Source organism: Passer domesticus, chromosome 6, assembly GCF_036417665.1.
Source record: "Passer domesticus isolate bPasDom1 chromosome 6, bPasDom1.hap1, whole genome shotgun sequence".
NCBI lineage: Eukaryota > Metazoa > Chordata > Aves > Passeriformes > Passeridae > Passer > Passer domesticus.
This window is the reverse complement of record NC_087479.1, coordinates 51,241,138-51,261,188: the sequence shown is the minus strand read 5'-3', so window position 1 is coordinate 51,261,188 and position 20,051 is coordinate 51,241,138. Positions and strand designations below refer to the sequence as shown.

Sequence of the window (20,051 nt, the reverse complement as noted above, 5' to 3'; positions counted from 1 at the left end):
TGCTCTACTTCATCTACTGCATGCACCTGGTAAATGAAATGTGGAAAATTTTTTACTGTGGCCTGGTAAAATGCAGAAGGTCGTCAGACTTCTCTGGGCTGAACATGCATGTGTTTGCCTAGGTCTGTTTTCGTTCCCTTCTTGGATTCTGCTTTTATTGGTAACTGAGATAGAACAAAAAAGGTGTTGCTTCACTGCTCTGACTCTTTATCCTCTTTTCTCCCACCAGGACTTAGGGGGAATTTGTGAGTGTCTATGTGCTTCCTTTTGACTTCTCAAGGCAAAATGGAACTGCTGGAGACCTGTTACAGAAGGGTAGCCTGTGGGTTTGCAGAGTGGGATGCTGACCTGTGCTGGTGCCATGTAAAGCCTGTGTTTGTGAGTGCCCATCTCTTCAAAAGCACTTGCCTTTTTCACTGTGGGGAAAAAAACCCAAAAAAACCCCCAAAAACCCCCAAACTAAAACAAAACAAAAAAACCAACAAAAAAAAAATCAAAACAAACAAACAAAAAACCAAACAAAAAAAAAAAAAAACAACACAAAAAAAACCCACCAAACCCAAAAAACCCCCCAAAAACACCAAAACAACAAAAAGACCCCCCCAAGGAAATGCTGGCAGATATTTCCTGCCTGCTGGAGCTGTGGATTCATTACTATTAATAGAACTCTTAATTGGCTATTTGAGAGCAGCTATAAAAATTGATTATATGCATATGAGGAAATAAACATGGGTCAGTCTGTAGCAGCACAATGATATGAATTTGATGACCTATTAGGACACTTCTATGTCTAGCAAAGGAATTTTTTAATAAACATTAAACACTTCACCCAAATTCTGCCCTCTAGCACTTCTCCCAGTCTAATGAATGTATAATAAAAGCAAATATTTGGTATAGAAAAAGAATCCCATATTTTTAAAATCTCATTCCTGTACATTTTTAAGAGGTTAGGTTACTTGACATGTAAAGCATCTATGAATTTTAAGTGAGGCCAGATTAGTAAACTCTGTAGTTGGTCTTTCATCTTAATGTCACCAAGAATGTCCTCTAGCTCACTCTGTTTATTAAGAAATTAAAAAATAGCAAATTGCACAGCATTGCAGGCCATATGTCCGTTCCTCTCCTGGGCTCTGCTCTACAGCAATGTTAATTGCCTTGCCCAAACCCTCTTCTCCTGAGTTGTGACCACTGCTGATGAAACAATCAACAATGCTCCTGAGCAGAGCAGGGAATGAAAAAAACAATGTAAAACATGGAACCACATTAAGAATAAATTCATTTCTGCAAAGGGATGATAAAAATTTAATACTGACATATAACCTAGGCTTTCAAAGGTAAAATCTTGTGTAAAGCTCAACAAGCTTTTCTTTAAAAAGCAGGGCCTGAAATTTGGAGACTTTTAAAAGGCACTTTACACTAAGAAAACAAAACTAGTAAGGTACAAATTATTGACTGTTACACATTTATTTCTGGTTTAGTAGTCTTTGAATAAGGCACACAAAATTTTTAATAAACCTGCAAGTGCTGTTAAATAAAGACTGTATATTCTTCTATTGGGCAAATAATGTGATAAATCTGTATGCAGAAGATAAATTGGATTAGACTACACTGAACAAAAGTAAAAAGGACCATAATCTTGTAGTGTATTAATGAGCTTGCTTTTTACATTTTCACTCCGGTCTTCAGAGGACCTCCATTAAAGCTTTGTCTTTTGAGCCAATAGATAATATTTAGATGAAGATGCATTGCTCCATCTCCACAGCCCAGCCCTGTGGGGTGTTATGGGACACACGTGAGTGCAGGACCAGCTGAAGCCCATTTTCCCCTCAGCCTGCAGCAGGTGCAGGTAGTTGCCCTGGGCTCCTTGCCCAGGCTATAAAGAGGTGTTAATGAGCTTTCACCCTCTTTGGGCAATCGAGTCTTTGGCTTCAGACCTTCCCAGCTAAGGGCAAAGCAGAGCTGTGGGAAGGAGAGATGAAGAGCCCAGGAGATGGGCCAGCGTCCAGCAGGAGCCCACGCTGCAACCCTGGAGCTGCTGGCACTTTCCTGCTTGGCTTCAACTCCACCCCTGCCCGCCTGCTGTCCCCAGCATCTGCAGAGAGCCCAGTCCCCTACCAGCCAGGGAAGATCAACCACAGGTAATTTTTGTGGCTGTTTCTTCTAATGCCTGCCTTGATGGAGTCCGTGGGGCTGTTTCTCTGTGCATTTAATTCAAGATGAATGTAGAATGTGGAATTTTCCAGTTTCTCTGCAGGTTTATGCAACCAACTCTTCACTCATTGCTCATACCAAACTTTCCTTATTTTCTTTTTTTTTTTTTAATTGCACTAGATAACATAATTAGGTCAGAATTTCCTGAACTTTCCTTCTTGCACTTTGTTTTTTTTGAAGAACACCTAAAATAGGAGGCCTTGTGGACATAGAGAAAATACTTCCAATATGAAAACTGAAGAGACTCTGAGCTGAAAAGGCAAATATAATGAAAACTTCATTGTCATTAATAGCCTGATCACTTTCTCTAGCAGTTTTGTAATTTTTTTACTCCTTGAAGCAGGCAGTGCAGAAAAATAGAACATGACTACAGCAGGCTTGTTCCAGATTTCCTTTATAATGTTATTTGTTTAGTAGCTATGAAGTTAGAATTTTAATTTTAATTGCCCTTTTTTTTCCTAAGCACGGTCAATCTATCTTTTTACTATGACAAGTTATTTTAAACTACTTAGTATTCAGGATATTTGCAGTTGCAATGAACAAGTTCATTTAAACACCAAATCAATCAGTATTTTCACTAGAGAGAAATTTTTAAGTACCAATTAAGAATGAAAAAGTGATCTACATTCTCTAATACAATATTAATGTGCTGAGAGGGGTGATCCCAACTGCATGAGAAAAAACACAGCTGTGCATATGCTTGTCTTAAGAAAGGGTTTTTTCCTGTCACTTAAAATAATTTAATGAATAAAAAGTGGTTATTTTACTGCTACTAATGAACGGAAATCCCATCAAATTGCAAGGCATCAACACAAGGACATTACTCTTAAACTAAAAGTGCCGTAGATTATCCCAGTGATAATGGAGGCCATGAGCACTTTGTGGGATGGATGGACTGTTCTCATGGTGCTGAGCTGGAGTTACCTTTCAGCACTGCATAGATCACAGTTTAGAGTTATGCTAGGTGCTTAATTCTGTTATGCTCTGTTGAAATATCAACCTATCTGCTCATAATGAGACCATTTAAAAAAAACCCCATAATTACAGAGGCCATGGGGAAATCACGTCCTTTAGGTTGATCAAGGTGCAGTGATCTGTTGAGGGGAGTGGTCTTGCTGATGAAGTAACTCACAGCTGTGTTGATGGATCAATTGGACGTGTAATGGTGGGAAGGGTACTGGCCTGGCTCTGTGTTCCAGTGGCCTTGTTCTCCTCTGGTACCCGAAGTTTGGGGTTTGTGTGCTTTGAAGTAAAGGGAGCAGCACGTGGGGGAAGGGGACCTGAGTTTTTTACAGGAATCAGCCTTGGTGGAGGCACACTGTTTAGGTAGGGGTTAGATTACATGGAAAAAGGATTTTGTAGGCCTCTAACAACTGGAGGCAGTTCAGGAGACCTAAAAAAAGCAGGAAGAGGTGCTTTAACCCAAAGAGGTTTTTTCACCTTCACTTAGATAGCTCTGTTTCAGCTCAACATCCACTTAGCTCTTTAGAGTTGATCTGCCAGGAACATTGCTGAACAATAAGGTGACAACCTCACCCTATCAAAATGACATAAAATACATTTTTTTTAAAAGTTGTGTTTGAACTTGTCTTACCATAAAAGTATTTTTAGAGCACAGGCACCTTGGGGGAACATCTGAAAATGTGAACAGAAAAAATAAAAAGAACCTGAAGTTGAATTGTTGAACCAAAGATTGTCTGGCCTCTCCAAGGATTTCATTAGCAGCTTTCCTGTGAAACAGTTTCAGGAGCCTATTTACAACAATTTTGGTTTTCTTATTCAAGTGACTCTCTTGCATTAATTTGTGTAAATGCCTTTTTTCCCTGTGATATTTCTGTGTTATCTAAATATATAATTTAAAAAGACTGTTGGCTTAACTATTTTAAGATAATATCTTTATGAAATAGACTTTTTTTAGGACAGCAAATGATATAGAATCTCTTTCTGATTATCTGGGGGAGAAAGTATTTATTATTCATAAACAGAAGAATTTATGCATATAAAACCAGAATCATTGAAGCTGGCTCGATATACACAAATTGAAATCAATCCATGTTGTTCTTAAAGTACTTGTTTTGTAGTTTTGGCATGAAGAGTTTGCAAGTAAAACAGTAAAGCTTCTGCTCCCTTGCTGGTTTATAAATAGTTTATATATTAGGCATTTAGTATGCATTTTTAAATAAATCATTACTTGTCCTGAAATTCAGGATGCTTTGATCTGTGCATGTTTTCACAAATACGTAGCACCTCTAGGATGACCCCAGTGCCAGCAGCAAACTGTGTGGGAGGGCTTCTCACAGGAATATTCCAAGTTTTTGCAGTTTGGTGGGCAGCAGCCTTGGCTGTGTGCCCCATCACCCTTTCCCTGTGCCCTGAGTGGGCGTTGTTGGAGATGGCACAAAACCAGGCTCGAAGTTACTGTGCACAGGATGAAGACACCTTCGTGGGATACTGCTGTGATAATCCCAGCCTAGCAAGGTGAAGGTACATCTAAAAGATGCCTTCAAAAGAGAATAGGAAATGCAGTAATTGGGGAAGTGAGGGGAGTCATGTGGGAAAATATTTGTAGCAGATGACTCTTTTCCAGCACTGCGGCTGTTACATTAAAGAGCTAAAGTGTAAGTTAGTGCTGCCTGAGGCAGGATTAACTTCTGATGTGTAGGGATTGGAGATTGCTAATGGCCTAGCTAGCATGAAAGCCAGCTTGCCTGGGAAGGTGACTTACTGTACTTGCTTCTCTTATCTGGCTGCAGCTTGGTTTGTTTTACTGAGCACCTGGCACTGAGTTTTCACTGTCTCCCCAACTCCTGAGGGGGCACAGGAGCTGTTGCCAAATCTAAGGCAGGGCAGAGCCATTGATGAGGCCATTTGTGCATGAGAACAAATCAAAGTGTATGACTGCCTTCCTAGTCTCTCCTTGGCCTGCTCTGCTGGCACAAGAGAGGTTGTGTTACTTTCCTGGACCAGACTTGTAGCTGCTGCCAGTGAATCCCAAAGAAAATGGCAAATTTGCACGCTCTGGGAATGTGATGCTTGTGTTTAGGTGACTCTCTTTGGTCGCATTTTGATCACCTTTTCAGTATGAGAGAAGGTGTTTCCTCCATTGATGGAGCATGTTTGGCAGGCTGATAAATGCTGTGATGCGTAGAGATAAGAGCATGCCATCTTCCAGGCCTAGCTCTTGCTTTGCTCCTCTGTTGTGGAGGGGGGGCTGGGGTCCCTCTGGTGTGTTCAAGTATTGGATGGAGGTAAATTCCCATGGGAACCTGTTCCCTTGTGCCCCTGTTCAGTTTGGGTGTGAGGACATGGGCTCACAGCATTGCTCACACACAGAGCAAGATAGAATTTGTGAGGGTGGGAATTCTCTGGGGACACTTGCCATGGAGCTTTGTGCTTCTCACTGGATGCTGTCTTTGTAGGGATTTAGTCTTTTCATGCATTTCTTCCTCAAATGTGCTACCGAGCTCTTTGCTCCCAGCTCCTTCTCTGGAAAACTACTTCAGTGTACTCTGCTGTGCTGAGGGCACTATTTCTGCAGCTTCTGGTTGCTTTCTCACCTCCAGTGTTTTGCTTCTCCTGGTGGAGAGGCAGAGCACTTCTATGTATCCTAGCTGCCGTAGGTTCTGTTGATTTGTGTCTCTGTATTGGCAGCTGTGCAGTCAATCCACTTTCTTGTTAAAGTGCATGATGTTTTAATGCTGCTATGTAACTGCTCTATTAGGATAAAAGGAATTAAAAACTTAAAAGCAAGAGGTGGGGTAAAACAAATACCTTTTGCTCCTTTTTATAAAACACATTTAATGTGGGTGGAAGTGCTTGTATAGACTCAGCACTCTTATATTGGGTTTTTCTTGAAATTTCTTTTCTAAATAAGATGTCAACATTTGTACATGGAGTATTTCAGCTATATCTTTTTTTATGTGTCATCTTTTCATGAATTTACTACCACTCAGCTGTTGCAGAGGTAACAAGACCCATCAGCATTCGTCAGTCTGAAGGTGCCTCTGTGATTGCCATTTTAGAGACTCCTGCCTGTTGTGCAGCTTTCAGGCCGAGTGCTGAATGGAATATTTCTTCAGCACACGTGTGCACAGTGGCTGTGTGAGGAGGCAGAGAGGATGAGTGGTGCTGGTGAGAAAGCCAGGAATTCCTTCAGCAGCACCAGGACGTGTTCTCCTCCCAGTGAACACGGATAACTCAATGCTAAGGGGTGTTATGCACAAGGGAGAGGATCCACCCCATTGCATGCTCTGGGAAGTGAAATTCAAAGCTTTGTCAAGGCATCTTTAAATTTCTTGGACTATCTGTCTTTGAGTTGTCTCACATGCAGAACTCCCACTGGCTCAACAGAGCTTGCTGCACACAGATCAGTGGTGGGAGATTTCTCCTTTTTTGTACCTTTCCAAAAGATTCTAAAGGGACAGAGGTAAATCACTCTTATTGGTATGATAGAAAGGTGCTTGCGTGTGTGGCTGGTGGGGATTCACTATGACATGTGCACTTTTGGGTTATGTGAATGCCAAAACACTGGAAAAATAAGCCATTAAAAAAAAAAGTGGTCAGGAATTTCCTTTCCTTCAATCCAGAGGAACCTCCTTTTTAGGTGTACCCTTGCCAGCAGACAGGAGTTGAAGGAGGGTAGATTGGTCAGAGGAACTATAAAGACTGGATGTTTAAAATGGCTAGCAAGAGCATATAGGTTTTCTGTGAAAAGAATGATACAAACTAAACCAAAATCCCTGTAGCCACAGGGCTTGGGTGGCAAAGAAGTGTGCTCGTTAAAAGGTGGAGTCTGTGGCAGCTGTGTCAGGGCTTTTAGCATCTTTCTGAGACACATCTGGTATTGGGTGTGGTCAGTGATTGCAATTTGGGGTTCAGCTGGGGTACAGCTGACCAGTTCTCTTGTTTTGGTTTTATCCAGTAGAATTCAAAGAGTCTTGTTTCTTTTAACTCTGCAGAAGATGAACTTGTGTTATCGTAGTTGCACAGTGTTTGGCCAAATTCCCTGTGTTTTGCTTGTGGGATGAAGGAGTCAGCATGTGGATTGTTCTGCTGAAACCAGAAGCATCAGACTAACATGTGACGCTGGTGCCTGCAATGCCAAACTGCTGCTTTGTGGTCTTACCTTATTTCTTTCTCCTTCTTTAAACACAAGGGAAATTTTGAAATGATATATTTTTCTTAAACAGATTTGTGAAATCAGTGGGGGTTAATTAAAAACTAAATTTGGAATCTACAAACATCCAGAAATTATTTACACTGTTGTTAATTTCTTCTTTAATATTCATAAGTGTTTTCTGTTAATTAAGAAGAGAGGGAGAACATGAAGAAAGGCTCAGAACAAAAGCAGACTGCATACAGATTAGGGACTGAGTTCTCAAAGAACTGGACTAAATACATACTGCCAGCACTGAGTGAGGAATTTATATGCAGGGAATGTATCCTGCAGCCAAAAAATTGGGCTTACTTATGTCTTAAACTTACTGCATCAGAATTTGACATGGTTCTCTTACCACTTCCCTGCATTCTGGCACTGGACATTCTGCAGTTCTAAAGCAGTTTTATAGAGCCATTGAGTGACCAGGGCTGGAAGGGACCTTAAATATCATCTTGCTCCCACCAGCCTTTCAACAGAGCAGGTTCCTTAGAGCTCCATCCAGCCTGGCCTTGAACACGTCCAGGTGTTGGGCATCAACAACTTATTTGGGGAACCTGTTCAGCAGGCACAGGTGCTGCACCTCCCTTAGTGAATATCCTTTTTCTCACATGTGAAGGTATTTGCAGCCTCTTCCACCAGATGGGACCTTCACCATCTTTGTTCTTTCTGGTTTTTAGGTATGCCTGTTTAGCTCCATTCCTACTGTGCATTTACCTTCAGTATTGAAACAACCTCCTAGTGTAAATCTTTTATTTGAGCTGTTTTGAATACTTACCTATTGGGCTACAGTTTTTTCACTCTGTAGGATGTGGGTGAGCTTTAAATAATGTAACTTTAGAATATACTTATGAATAAAAGTACAGTGTTTCCCAGCAAGATTTGGGAATCTTGCATTGTGAATAATTGGACTTGATGCCTGTGTGGATTCTCAGTATGGACAAGGACTGAAAGAATGACCTTAGTTAAAGATGTATTTCATTTAGAATATGGAACATACCTGTTTCTAATCTGGTTGACAAGTAGAAAACACAAACACCTAGGTCCCTAAAAATGCCCCTTGTAAACAGGCTGTGTGATTGGCATTCCTGCACTTATGGCTGCTCCTTGCAGTGCTACCATGGCAGGCCTATTTTCAGGTTTCACACTCCACCTTCCCTGCCTACCACCCTGGCAGTCTTCTAAGAATGAGCTGTGAGGATAATAGAAAGATGGAAGTAAGGAAAACAGCACTTTAAAGAAAAAAAAGAAATTAAATGTATTTCTTACCTCAAATCAAAGGTAGCAAATTTTTTGTTTGCTGCCTTTTTTTTTTTTCCCTAAGGGTGAAGAATCTGGAATGCTGCTGAGGAAAGAAATAGAAATAAAAGGAAATATAAGTTCCCCTGTGCTCCAGGGAGGCTGTCATATGCTCTGAACTCATTGTACACAATATTCTAAGCTGTGACAGTAAGTCAAAAGTTGCAGAAAATTTTATTTTGGCAAAGCTTTATGGAAAAAATGAAGGATATAGGGAAGTCTGGAGAGTAGAAGCAGACTTCAGACTCTGGCAGCTTGAGCACAAGTTAAGAGACCTGGGTTAGAGATGAGTGAGCTGTATGTACAAATACATTTCTGTGATCTTTTTTGATAGGAAAAAGATCACAAATTATAGCAGAAAATACAGGGTCAACTGTAGCAAGAACACCTCGGGGGAGATGGGAGTTGCAGTAATATCAGAAGACATCTGGTAATGGGGCTACAGCAGATATTTTTCCCCCTCAGGGATGACAGTGGAACAGTAATTACCAGGAAAGCCAGCAACCTGCAGAGTGCAGGAGTGTCTTGTTTGTAGTTAGGGATGCTGAAGTCTGGAATATATAGGAATCAAAATTTGGTCTCTGAACAACTGAATCTACAGAGGGTGACAGGTGAGAAGGCAAATGGAATGGGGAAGGAGGAGAAGGAAATGAGCACTGGGATAAAGTGACTTCCTCAAACAGCTAATAGGCATTAATTATATTCTTTAAAGGTCCATCAGTTAATGCAACTGCATCTCCCTAACCCAAATTTTATCTAAAACTGAACCCATGAAAAGGAATAGTCTAGGTATAAATGGGTACAGTTGTATCAGTCCCCTGTGTCACCAAAATAAAACAGCGTGGCTGTGCTTTTTATCTTCTCTGTTCTCCCAGCTGCTCTACAAAAATATTATGCTGGTTTACCTGGTGATTTTTAACTCTTCATGTTGGAATTGAAAAGAGCATTTGCATAGTTTGTTGGTGTGAAGATAAAATGAAACTCTGCTATAAGTAATAAGCTGCAATGTAAAAGGAATTAAAAAGATATACACTGTTTGAAGTGACAGTGATTTAAGATGCTTGAAGCTCAGATTCAGTGAGATATCTGAAAAGAAACACAGCTCTTGGGAATGTTCAGACACCTCTAAAGATCAGCCCTCTCTATACTATCTCAAGGAGGTAAATTAAAAGCTAGGTTAGGCAAAAAGCTCTCTTCCAGCAAGACATTTAAAAGGGAATACCTGGAAAATAAAGTTTGGTACAGGTGTGGCACATGTCTTCTTCAATACTGATTCTGGAGACTTGAACTTACTGATGTGTTTCAGGCTTTGCCCATACTTCTATCTCCCCTACAGAAGTAAATGTAGTTTGTGCAGGGCTCTTTTGCTATCTGTGCCAATGAGCTCCAGAGTCATCTGCAGTGCCAGAGGAAAAACAAATCTAAAGGCCGAGATTTCAGTGGGAAATTGCCTATTCCCTTTTCTCCTGCAGGTGCCCTCAGAGTTGCTCATCCCAGTATCAGTTGCTCTATTTCTCTTAAAAAAATCCCTTCAAATTGCTTGATTTCTGCTTTGTGCTACTGGAGCCCTGTGTGACTTTGATAAGTTGTTATACTGTATTTCCATGTAAGCATGAAATGTTCTTCTCTTTGAATACGAGGTGAACACATGGCAATGAAAATGTAATTGAAAACAAAATCCTACACAGCTGAATAAATTCTGTCCTTTGCTTATTAATGAAGATCTGGTGGGATCAGCAGAAGGTGCAGTGGTGGTGAAGTGTTTGAGTGGGTCCAGCTCCTGTGTGAAAATCAAAGGAGATGGGAGTTAGGTCGCCGTAGAACAGAGTTTAAAACCCAAAGATTAAAAAAAAAAATCATAAAAGTTTTTAAAATAAATAAAGCAACAGGTACTACTTTTCATTTTTTAGCTGTGGACAAAAATAATTTAGCACGTACATTTATCTGTCAAGAGACCACTGGCTGCTCATTGGTGTAGTGGAAATCTACTAATATAACAAAGCTTTTCTGTTTCTGAGCATTAAAACATCAAACACTGAGTAGCTTTGAAATGCATGTTTTTAAACTGAGGTCTTTCTAGAAGTAAAATTAACTGCACATCACTATTTAATGCATGAAACCACGATTTACTGTCCTGAGAACTAATTTCAGTTTGCTGGAGTTGTAAACTTGCCCTCAATTAATGCGCTACTGGGCCCAATTCAGAGATGGGTAAAGTCAGCAGGTCTTTCCAATTACTTTTATGGATATCAGATGAAGTCTTTAATTAATGCACCACTGAGTGCTCAGGCTCATTTAAAAATTTCTCATTTCTAGATAGAATGCAGATCTTTCAAAATGTCATTGTACTTTAAAGCTGTTCTGCTCTCTTGGATGAGAAGTTATTTACACTTGTGTGACTACATCTGATATATTCCTTCTTTCCTCACACCATAATATGCCTACAGTATGTGTTTTGATATATTATGTGTATCTTTGAATACATAATATATTACCAGATGGTATGTGATTAGCAGGGTACACTAAAGTAGAAAGATGTCTTCTGCCCTGGGTACATGTACACAGTCTGGTGGTGTACGTATTTAAAGTGAATATTTCAAGATGTATTTTTAGGAGAGAAAATAATCTGTTGGTATATGCAAAAGTTCTGTGTGTGCAGTAAACGAGCTGCCTGGGAAGGCTTCATACCTAACATGCTACTGGAATTATTGGAAGCCTGCCTCTGGCTCATGAGGCCAGCCTGGGGAAATTTTGCCTAAGAGGACTTAATGTTGAGATGCCACTGGCATGGTTTCAGGAGCTTAATAGTTCAGATTTGGAATATGGAATAGCTGTTCCTAATTTGTAGAGGAGCAAAGAAGTGTTTCTGATAGGTTACTGCCTACTTGGGTGGAATCATGTGAAAGCCATTGCTTTCTTAAAACAACTAAGAAAAAATCCAGCTTTGTTGTTGAGCTCCAGTATCAAGGAAAGCTTATGAATATGTTTCAGACTCCTGAAAAATCAACATTTAAATCAGAAACATTGATACAGCCTTTCCTGAAATAATGTAATTTGTCGTTACAGTTCAGGCTGGTGTTGTGAAGACACCTGAAGTTATGGTCACCTATACCTTGCATGGATTTTAGTCATCAGAAAATGAATGTCATTGGCCAAACTTTCAGCTCTTAGCAATAAAAATTACACAGTGGAGAGGAATTATAGACATTCCAGAAGTGCACTGTTTATGGGTCGATTCAGGTTTGGAGGTAGGTTTAGGTTGGTAACTGATGGAAAATTCATGCAAGAGCCTTACCTCACATAAATCAATAAGGCTTCCTTGATTGCAATGAGCTAATGCCAATTTATACCACCTGAAGAGCTATTGCCCAGATTTACAGTGTAAGTATAATTACTATGACATAGATTTGCTTTGGTTCACTGAGCTGGCAACCAGCAAGGTTTATAGTATCATGTCTTTTTGTTCTCACTTAAATTGCCTTTCTAGAGGGTGGCTAGAGTTAGAACCCAGACCAGAGTTTCCCTCCCAGTCTGCTGTTTTGATGGTGTTATGTATAAAGTAGAAATCCCTGTGGAGTGTTGGGCTCATCCTTACAGGCCCTGCTGTTGGCACAGCAAGGAAGGACCATTCCAACGTGGTGGAGGAAGCTGCTGACTCCCCAGGACCTGCAGGAGACCCCATGCCTTTCAGTGGTGGCTGCTGCAATTTATGTATTATTTTGTTGAAAGACACTGCTTGCCTTTGGCCACAAGCTTTCCTGGTCTCCAAAGTATCTCTCTGCACAGGTCTCTCTCTGCCTGGCTGGAGGCTACCATTCAATTCCCATTACTCTTCCTCTTTTCCATTCATGATGTGTCTTCCCCAGCTGTTAATATCAGTAAAAAAAAAATCAATCAAGAATTATTAGGAGTAATTAAAACACGGGTGGCCCATTATACTGGGTGGGTTTGGTCCCTCCAAGTATAGATTCTGCCCTCAGCTGTGCAAGTGCACCTAGAGTTACTTGATGCAACCATGATCTCTGGATGTAACTGAGAGCAGGATGTGGCCCCTGGCTCCAGGAGAGAGATTCTTTTAAGATATTGTCAGATGCAGTAAAACTTCTGCTTTTAAGTGGTTGAAATACCACACAACTCAGAGAAAATTGTGCAGGAAGGACATGAGCTGCAGTGAGTGAGCAAGTGTTTTGTGCTTGGAAAAGAGAGAAACTTGTGTCACAAATAAGAGGACAATAGTTTCAATGCTAGCATCTAGCAGTCATTTCCCACAGTATAAATGCACCCTAACTTAGCATGGTTTCTGTGCTCCTGGGAGGCCACACACTTAAATAATAAGGGTGCTCCAGGTTACAGCTGAGATGCAATTAACCCTCACATTGAAGAGATACCTTCCTACCTGCAGGAAGGATTCTCATTTTGAATAGCTTTCCATTAGTTTTCCTGTGGGAGTTATACAATATTGGCAGTATTTCTGGAACTAATGTGACAGTGCCAGCCAGGGAGCAGCTTAGCTATAGATTCTTAATACTTCTGTAGCGACAGGAATTCTGTGGCCTTTCAGTTAGGCTCTGTTTTTGGGCTATTGGGCAAATTTTTTGCCCTTCTTCAACTGAGGTGATGCCATGTGACAAAAGAAATGCCATGCCTGTATTTAACAAGGGCTCTGTTTGTGTACATCTCAGACTGGATTTTGGTTGTTTGTTAAGTCCTTTTTATTCCTTGGGCCCGTAGGCCTGAATATGGTGGTGTTTAAAGCTGACCAAAAATATTCAGATGTTTGAAAATCCATAGAAGAAATTTATTTTTATCTGCACAATAACGTGATAGAGAAATTGAGTAGGCCCACTTATAAGAATCAGAATGTGTGATTATTCAAAGTCATATAGCTAGGGTCACTAGGAAAAGTTAGGAATTTGAAAATGGCCATTTGTGGTGAAAAACAATTTAATTTTTTTAAACTTACTGTGCAATTTTCACCCATGATTAACTTGATGTGTGTCTGAATTCCTCTGCCTCTTTCTCACAGAATTGATTGTGTGCTCTCTGCTTCTCTCCTACAAGGTTTTTAGATAAATTGATATATCCAGACTGATGCTGTTTGCTATTCAATTACTTAAGTGTTCTTTCTTTTAGTTTTTCATAACTCTTACTCTACTGTAAACCCACTTCTACAGAGGAACACACAGTAAAATGCAGGGACATACAATAAAATCGAAACAAAATGGGAAATATTATTGTAGGAGAAACTTGGTTAAGGACAAGATATAATTTAAGTCTTATGGAGTGTGGATGTTTGAGATGTCCAGCATGAGATAATCACAGGGAGAAGAGCCTTGTTCACCTGGAGAATGGGTTTGGGGTGACTAATGGTTTGGTTTATTGATACTCCTGAAAATTTTTGCATCTGGACTGTGGAACATAAAAAACCACTGGCTAAAGGAAGAGACTGACTTAAGTTGGTTCTTGTGAAATCATTAGAAGACATGGTCAGTGGACTGAGTCCCTGATACGCAAAACAGGACTGCAATGACTTGTGCCTTGATAAGTGCTGCTGTCACCCACAAGGACATGACAGGCAGTGCTGCCAGTGGCTCATGTAATCTTTGAGAAGCAAAACCTGCAAGATCCTGTCGAACAAAAGGCAACAATATTGAGAGCAGGGAAATGTAGCTGCAGCGATGAGGAGAAAAGTGACAGCTGTAAAAGCATCACAGAGGCAGTCTGGCTCATCAGGGCTGTTGTGTGTATGCTTAGGAAGGGATTGCTCCTAGTGACCAGTTCCCACTCTGTCAGATAATTCAAAAACTAGAAGTACTTAGAGGCATAAAAAAAAGCATAGGGGATACATATTTTAATCACATGAAAGTGAAAAAAAAGTTATTACTTTACTTATTTACTTTTGTACTGATTATTGAATGAACATGAGATTTGGGAAGTTGGGAGATTTGCACCAGATGATTTTCTCAAGTCCCTCTTGACCTAAATAATTCTCTGATTACCATTTTTGATGAAAGCAAGAGGCAATGGACTCTTAACGGATATTTTGGCCTGTAGACCCCCCTGCCAAATCACACTATTGAGCCCATAATGTTAATAAGAAAAAGAGGATTAGGCATCAGTATAGATAGAAAAAAACCCCATCAAAACCAAACACTGCTCTTGGGTTGGCTGAGACACCTTCTGCTGAGGGCTGGGGGTTGTCAGGCCAGCACAGCTTGTAAGACATTGTAAGAAGATTTCTAGAGTTTCCTCTCCTTTCCCTCGTGTAGTTGATGTGAGCCATGGACAGAGACAGCTCATCTGGCTTGTCTGGAGGGTGAGCTCAGACTTCGAAGATAGGTCTCATAATCACAGCATGAGAACTTCTTTGTAAGGCAGATTGGCTTTCATGCAAAAAATACTGGGGGGAAAGAAAAAAAATTAATGTATAAATTTTCCCTGGATTTAAAACTTGCGTTTTGCGCTGGCAGCAGATCTTCTCTCTGTTGCACAGGTGGAGAGAGGGTCCAACTCTTTATGTATTCATTCAAGGTGATAGGCTACGAAATGTATGAAGGAATTAAGCTGGGAAATGTTGAATTCCTTCTTTGAAGAGGCTACAGCCAACCTTGTTACACTGCTCTGTGACCCCTGGAGTAATGTTACCCCAAATGAAGCCAGTGGTTTCCTACTTTTTGCAAACTAGGCCGACAGATTCTTGAAGTGTTAAAACACTATTCATCTCTTCTTGAGTAAAAGCAGATTAAGAGAAGAGGGTTGGCTCTTTTCTACAATAAACCCACCAACCTGTCCTTGTCCAGAATGTATTTCAAAAAAATGCTGTCTTCAAGAGTGGCTAATAAGAAGATTATTTTTGAAAAGTGAGAGGAAAAGAATATAAGCCTGAAACCCACTTTTGTTAGTGCTGCAGTGTGAATTTGTTGCAAGGTTAATAATAGAGTTGTCACTGTCAACAAAGGAAAGAGTCTGACAACAGATGAGAATTCTAAATGGGTTTGAGTTCCTTGCATAATTTTTATTTTAATTACCATGTTCAGGAAAGGCTTCAGAGGTTCCTCAAACACTGCTCATATCCAGATGAGATTTACCAGAGCACCACTCACAAGCTTTCTTTTGAAAAGTCACTTTCTTGTTTTATCATGTTTACAAAAAACTGAAGTGAGAGTTAGCTATGAATCTTCTGTTATTTGAGTCGATGGCAGATGCTAGGAAGGCTTTGCTTTGTGATAGAGTTAAACTCTCTGGGACTGATTACAAAGAAATTCCATTAGCAATATTTAAATGCCATCCTTGAAAGGCACTCAATAATATGTGTGTTGGCGCTGATCAAGAATAGTACCTTTTAAAAATGAAAAAGTAATGTGACTGTTAGTTTAACATAAAAATGTCAAACTGTGGGCAGTCTCTTGTCAGTTAAAGAATCTGGGCTATTCCTAATGGGAATAAGGATGAAGGGGCGGGGGGAAAAGTGGGTACTAAAAATTGCAGATGTGGAGAACTACTTAGAGATAATTTGTGCTGGCAAATAACACTGTCAGCCAGTTTGGAAGTAATACAGGCAGCTTGATACCTGTTCTTCCTGAGCCACCTTAGTGATTTTTTTTTCTTAGTGTCTTCTTTAATAGCTAGCAAGGCTTTAACAGCAAGCAGGGCCATGGTAATAGTGTGCTGAGTGGAGGTGGATTTGTCCAGACTTAAAGAATGCACTTGCTAAAGTTCATAAAATGTATTAAAATGGCAAGCCTGCTTGTTGTTGAACTGAGGGATAGACCTGTGAGAGAGGAGGGAGGATTCTTTAAACTTTGCAGGCTGGTGGAGCTGATGCTCAGGTAGGAGTCAAGGGATGAAGATGTGCATCTTTGTAACCTGTCAGTTCTTGTTAAGGGTATGTCTCCATAAATAAAACACCACAGGCAAGTTTCAAACTTTGCCTTATCTTAAAGTAGCTTCCAAGGAAACAAAAGTCTGGTAGAATTTCACTTGGAGGGAATGCCATACAACAACTGTCTTATTAGTTCACATGGGTCTGTTGCTCGCTTTTGGAAAGTCAGTGCCTGATTTTTTTATCTTAAATCAGTGTTATTTCTATTGCAATTCATACACACATTTCCTCAGCCATCTTTAAACTAATCCATTTATTTAATGTTCCCTCTTTCCTTCACATGTTTCAAATCCCTCTCACTTTTCAGGGAGCCTCTAGGTATTTGCTCCAAAACTGTCCCACCTAAAATGAGGCTTGTGCTACAGTTGCTGCTGTGGTAGTATCCAGAGCTGTCTTGTGATCTAAATGTCAATTGGAATGGAAGTATTAACATCTCAAGAGTGTGATGTGATCATGGTTATGCAAGTCTGTGGCAGGTCTTGAAGATGAACATCCAATGTGTTGTCTGAGCCCTAAGACACTCCTAAAAAAATAATCTTTATAGCTTCATGACAATTTCTGATTTTCTGTCTAAAGAACTGTCCAAACTGTAACATATTTTCTTATTCTTCACCCTGGGATCTTTTCTTTTATTTTTTCTTTTTTTTTTTCAAATTTCTTTGACTGCTACTTGCAAATTACTTACCATATTTTTAACCCAATCATTTGGATCTTTCTCCTTTCATTAATCTGTTACTCTTTGTGCCTTAATTTTTTGTTTTAATGACTCTTATGCCAACTTCTTAACAGTATTTTATCCATAGATTTGATGGTTTTTCATGTCAGCTTAATATTTTGTCATACCTCAGGGCCACCAGTCATTGGCTCACCATTTTTGACATTGCTAATTGTTATACTTCATTTTATTGCTCTGTCCTTCTATTATCCTTTCCCGATACTTTGCTCAAAGTGCTATATAAATGACTAAAATATAGTGTTATGGGCCAACTGTAAAGTAAATTAATGGACAGTCTTGCTGTGAGGCTAAAACCTGAGGTCCTTAAGAACTGTGCTGCAGAAGGCCAGCTGAAATTTGAGCTCTGGTTTCTCTTAGCACCACTACTGTCAGAATTTCTCAGTGCTAATCCCCAATATTTTTTAATTTATTTTTTTGCATATGAGCATGTGTATTTCCCCAAAAATGCAGGAGGTGACAAGAATCTTGTGTCTTTAAAGGAGCTGTGGATATTCCAATGACATTTTTGCAGTGTTTGGAGGTTGTTAGAGCAGAGGTTGCAAAGCGAGGAGAGGATGGAGCGTGAGCAGACAAAGGGCAGGCAGTGGGTGGTGCTCATCCCTCTCCCAGGTTGGGCTTCTACCCAAGCCTAAGACAATTTTCTCATTTTTGCAAAACCCATGCAATCAGCAAAGCGAGAGTTTTTCACATAGGTGAAACTTTGGACAGCTTTTAGGAGAAGCAAAATGTACCTTGTTAATTTGACGTAGGCATGTGTGAGCCTTTAATTAGGGACTCTCTAATAGGAGAAACAGCAGACTTCCCCCAGTGCAAATGCTGTGGAGGAAACTTGTTCTCCTGAGTTTGATGAGTGCCTTTTTTTTTCTTATTCCATTTTGTCTTTAAAGAGGGAATGAGTGTGTTTATTAAGGTGGTTGTATTTACCCCTAATGCAATGTATGAAGCATGTATTTATTTCCAAGAAGTCTGCTTTAGCAGAGTGTGCTTGTTGGAGAGCAGAGTTATTGATTAGACAGTGGCTGAGGCACTTTACTGTCATTACAGTGGGAGCAGGTTTGATGTGCTGGACTCTGTTTCTACAAGCACTGAGCTATGTGTGCATATCTTGTCCACTGCATGTTTAATGGTTGCTGCTGGAAGTGATTTTTGCTCTTGCATGGTATTGGTTGAATGGTGGTGTTTCCTCTTCCTTTCCATTTGTTCTGCCAATGGTAATAATTAACCAGCTCTGATTTGACTTTTATTTAATATTGATCTCTCACATATTGTAAATGCAGTCTCAGTATCTGCATGAAATGATTCTCCTGGAAGCTCTGAAATTTATTGCAAACATCTTTTAAACAAGAAAAAATAATCTTTTAGTTCATATCTTCCAAAAACATTAGGAAGAAAGGGTTAAAAATCTGGACACCAATCCATGGCTTGAGGGATTTTTGTAATTCTTTTGTCTGTGATGTTGCACATATATAAAGACCTATCTAAAATTTGTGTCTGTTACAGCTTTCACAGATTGTAGTGAGAGTAGCATTCAGCAAGCTTTTAAAAAAAAAATTATTTATGTTTTTGAGAAATGTGAAAGAAATTGAAAGAAATTTTTTTTTTCATGAACAGTGAAGTATTTCCTGTATGGCAAACTCTGATTTCCTGCTTCTTAACAAACTTAATGTTTCTGCTGTGTGGTGTGAGGGCTTGCTTTGTTTTATTCTGTTTGCTTTTATTTTTTCCTTTGCGTGTTTTTTTGCATTTGTTTGTGTTAGTTTGGGTTTCTTTGTTTTTCATTTTGCTTTTGTTTGGGTTTTCGTTGTTTGTTTTCAGGGATTTTTTTTAGCAATAAAGTTTGCATTCTTCTCTTTGGAAACCAGGAGCTCTTGAGTTCATTTTTGGGAGACTTCTGCTTCCTTTCCGTTCTTGCCCTGAACACAGAATGAACAGCAATGGCAAAACCTGTGTTATTCATGAGCATGAGAAGAAATGAGTTGGAGAGGTGGGGAAATCAGAAATATAACACTAATTTACATATGTAGGAAGGTTATTTCTCCTTTCTTGTACTGATCTGCAGCATCAGCATCAGAAAATGAGGCTATGTCTGTTGTCTTTAAGAACCCTCATGTCATTTTTGAGACAAGTCTTGGGTAATTTTGAACAGTATAGTGTCATTAAATTCTTGTTGACAGTCTTAGGAATGCTAGACCTGGGGAAAGTTTGTAGACAGCAACAGCAAAAAGGCTCTATAAAGCCTGAAAATAAGAGCTTTGGACAGCTTTCTCTAAATTAGAAAATAAAAGGGAGGCTTGAAATTTAAACTGTTTTGGTTTTGGTTTTTTTTCCAATCCTTTATTTGCAAGATGTGTGTGGATTTCTGTCCCAGGAGAGCACCTGTGTGACTTTCTTCCCTTGGCATGCTTGGAAAACTGGGTGCAAAGGTTCTGTGCAGTCTTTCCAGCAAGGCAAGCGCCAGTGCTTGAGCAGCTGCAACTTTGCAACTGCTAGAGCAGAACTGAGGCTTCCTGCAAAATCAAGGCTCATCATAGCATCAGGGTTGTTCTTCTGGAAAAGCCTTTAAGTTTCTGTTGTGGAAAGATAAACACATTTGTTTTGTTCTCCAGGGAGTGGAAAAGAAGCATTTTTGAAGCCATGAACATTTTAATTAACAGAAAAAGTAGATTTACATTAGACATATTAAAATGTGTGGATGTTTTTTCTCAGTTCTAAGTATTTCCTGCAAATTTTTAGCCAAGGAACCTAAAAATTCTTTGGTAGGAATTTCA

General features: G+C 39.7%; 1 protein-coding gene across 1 annotated transcript in view; it reads left to right on the top strand.

The window, feature by feature from the left end:
* The first annotated feature begins 1,914 nt into the window (after window positions 1–1,914).
* Window positions 1,915–20,051, top strand: part of LOC135303514 (uncharacterized) — a 265,282-nt gene continuing 247,145 nt past the window's right edge. The window contains exon 1 of the mRNA XM_064425428.1: window positions 1,915–2,138. Coding sequence (XP_064281498.1) covers window positions 1,975–2,138 — 164 coding nt within the window. The 5' untranslated portion in view covers window positions 1,915–1,974. The remainder of the gene's footprint in view (window positions 2,139–20,051) is intronic.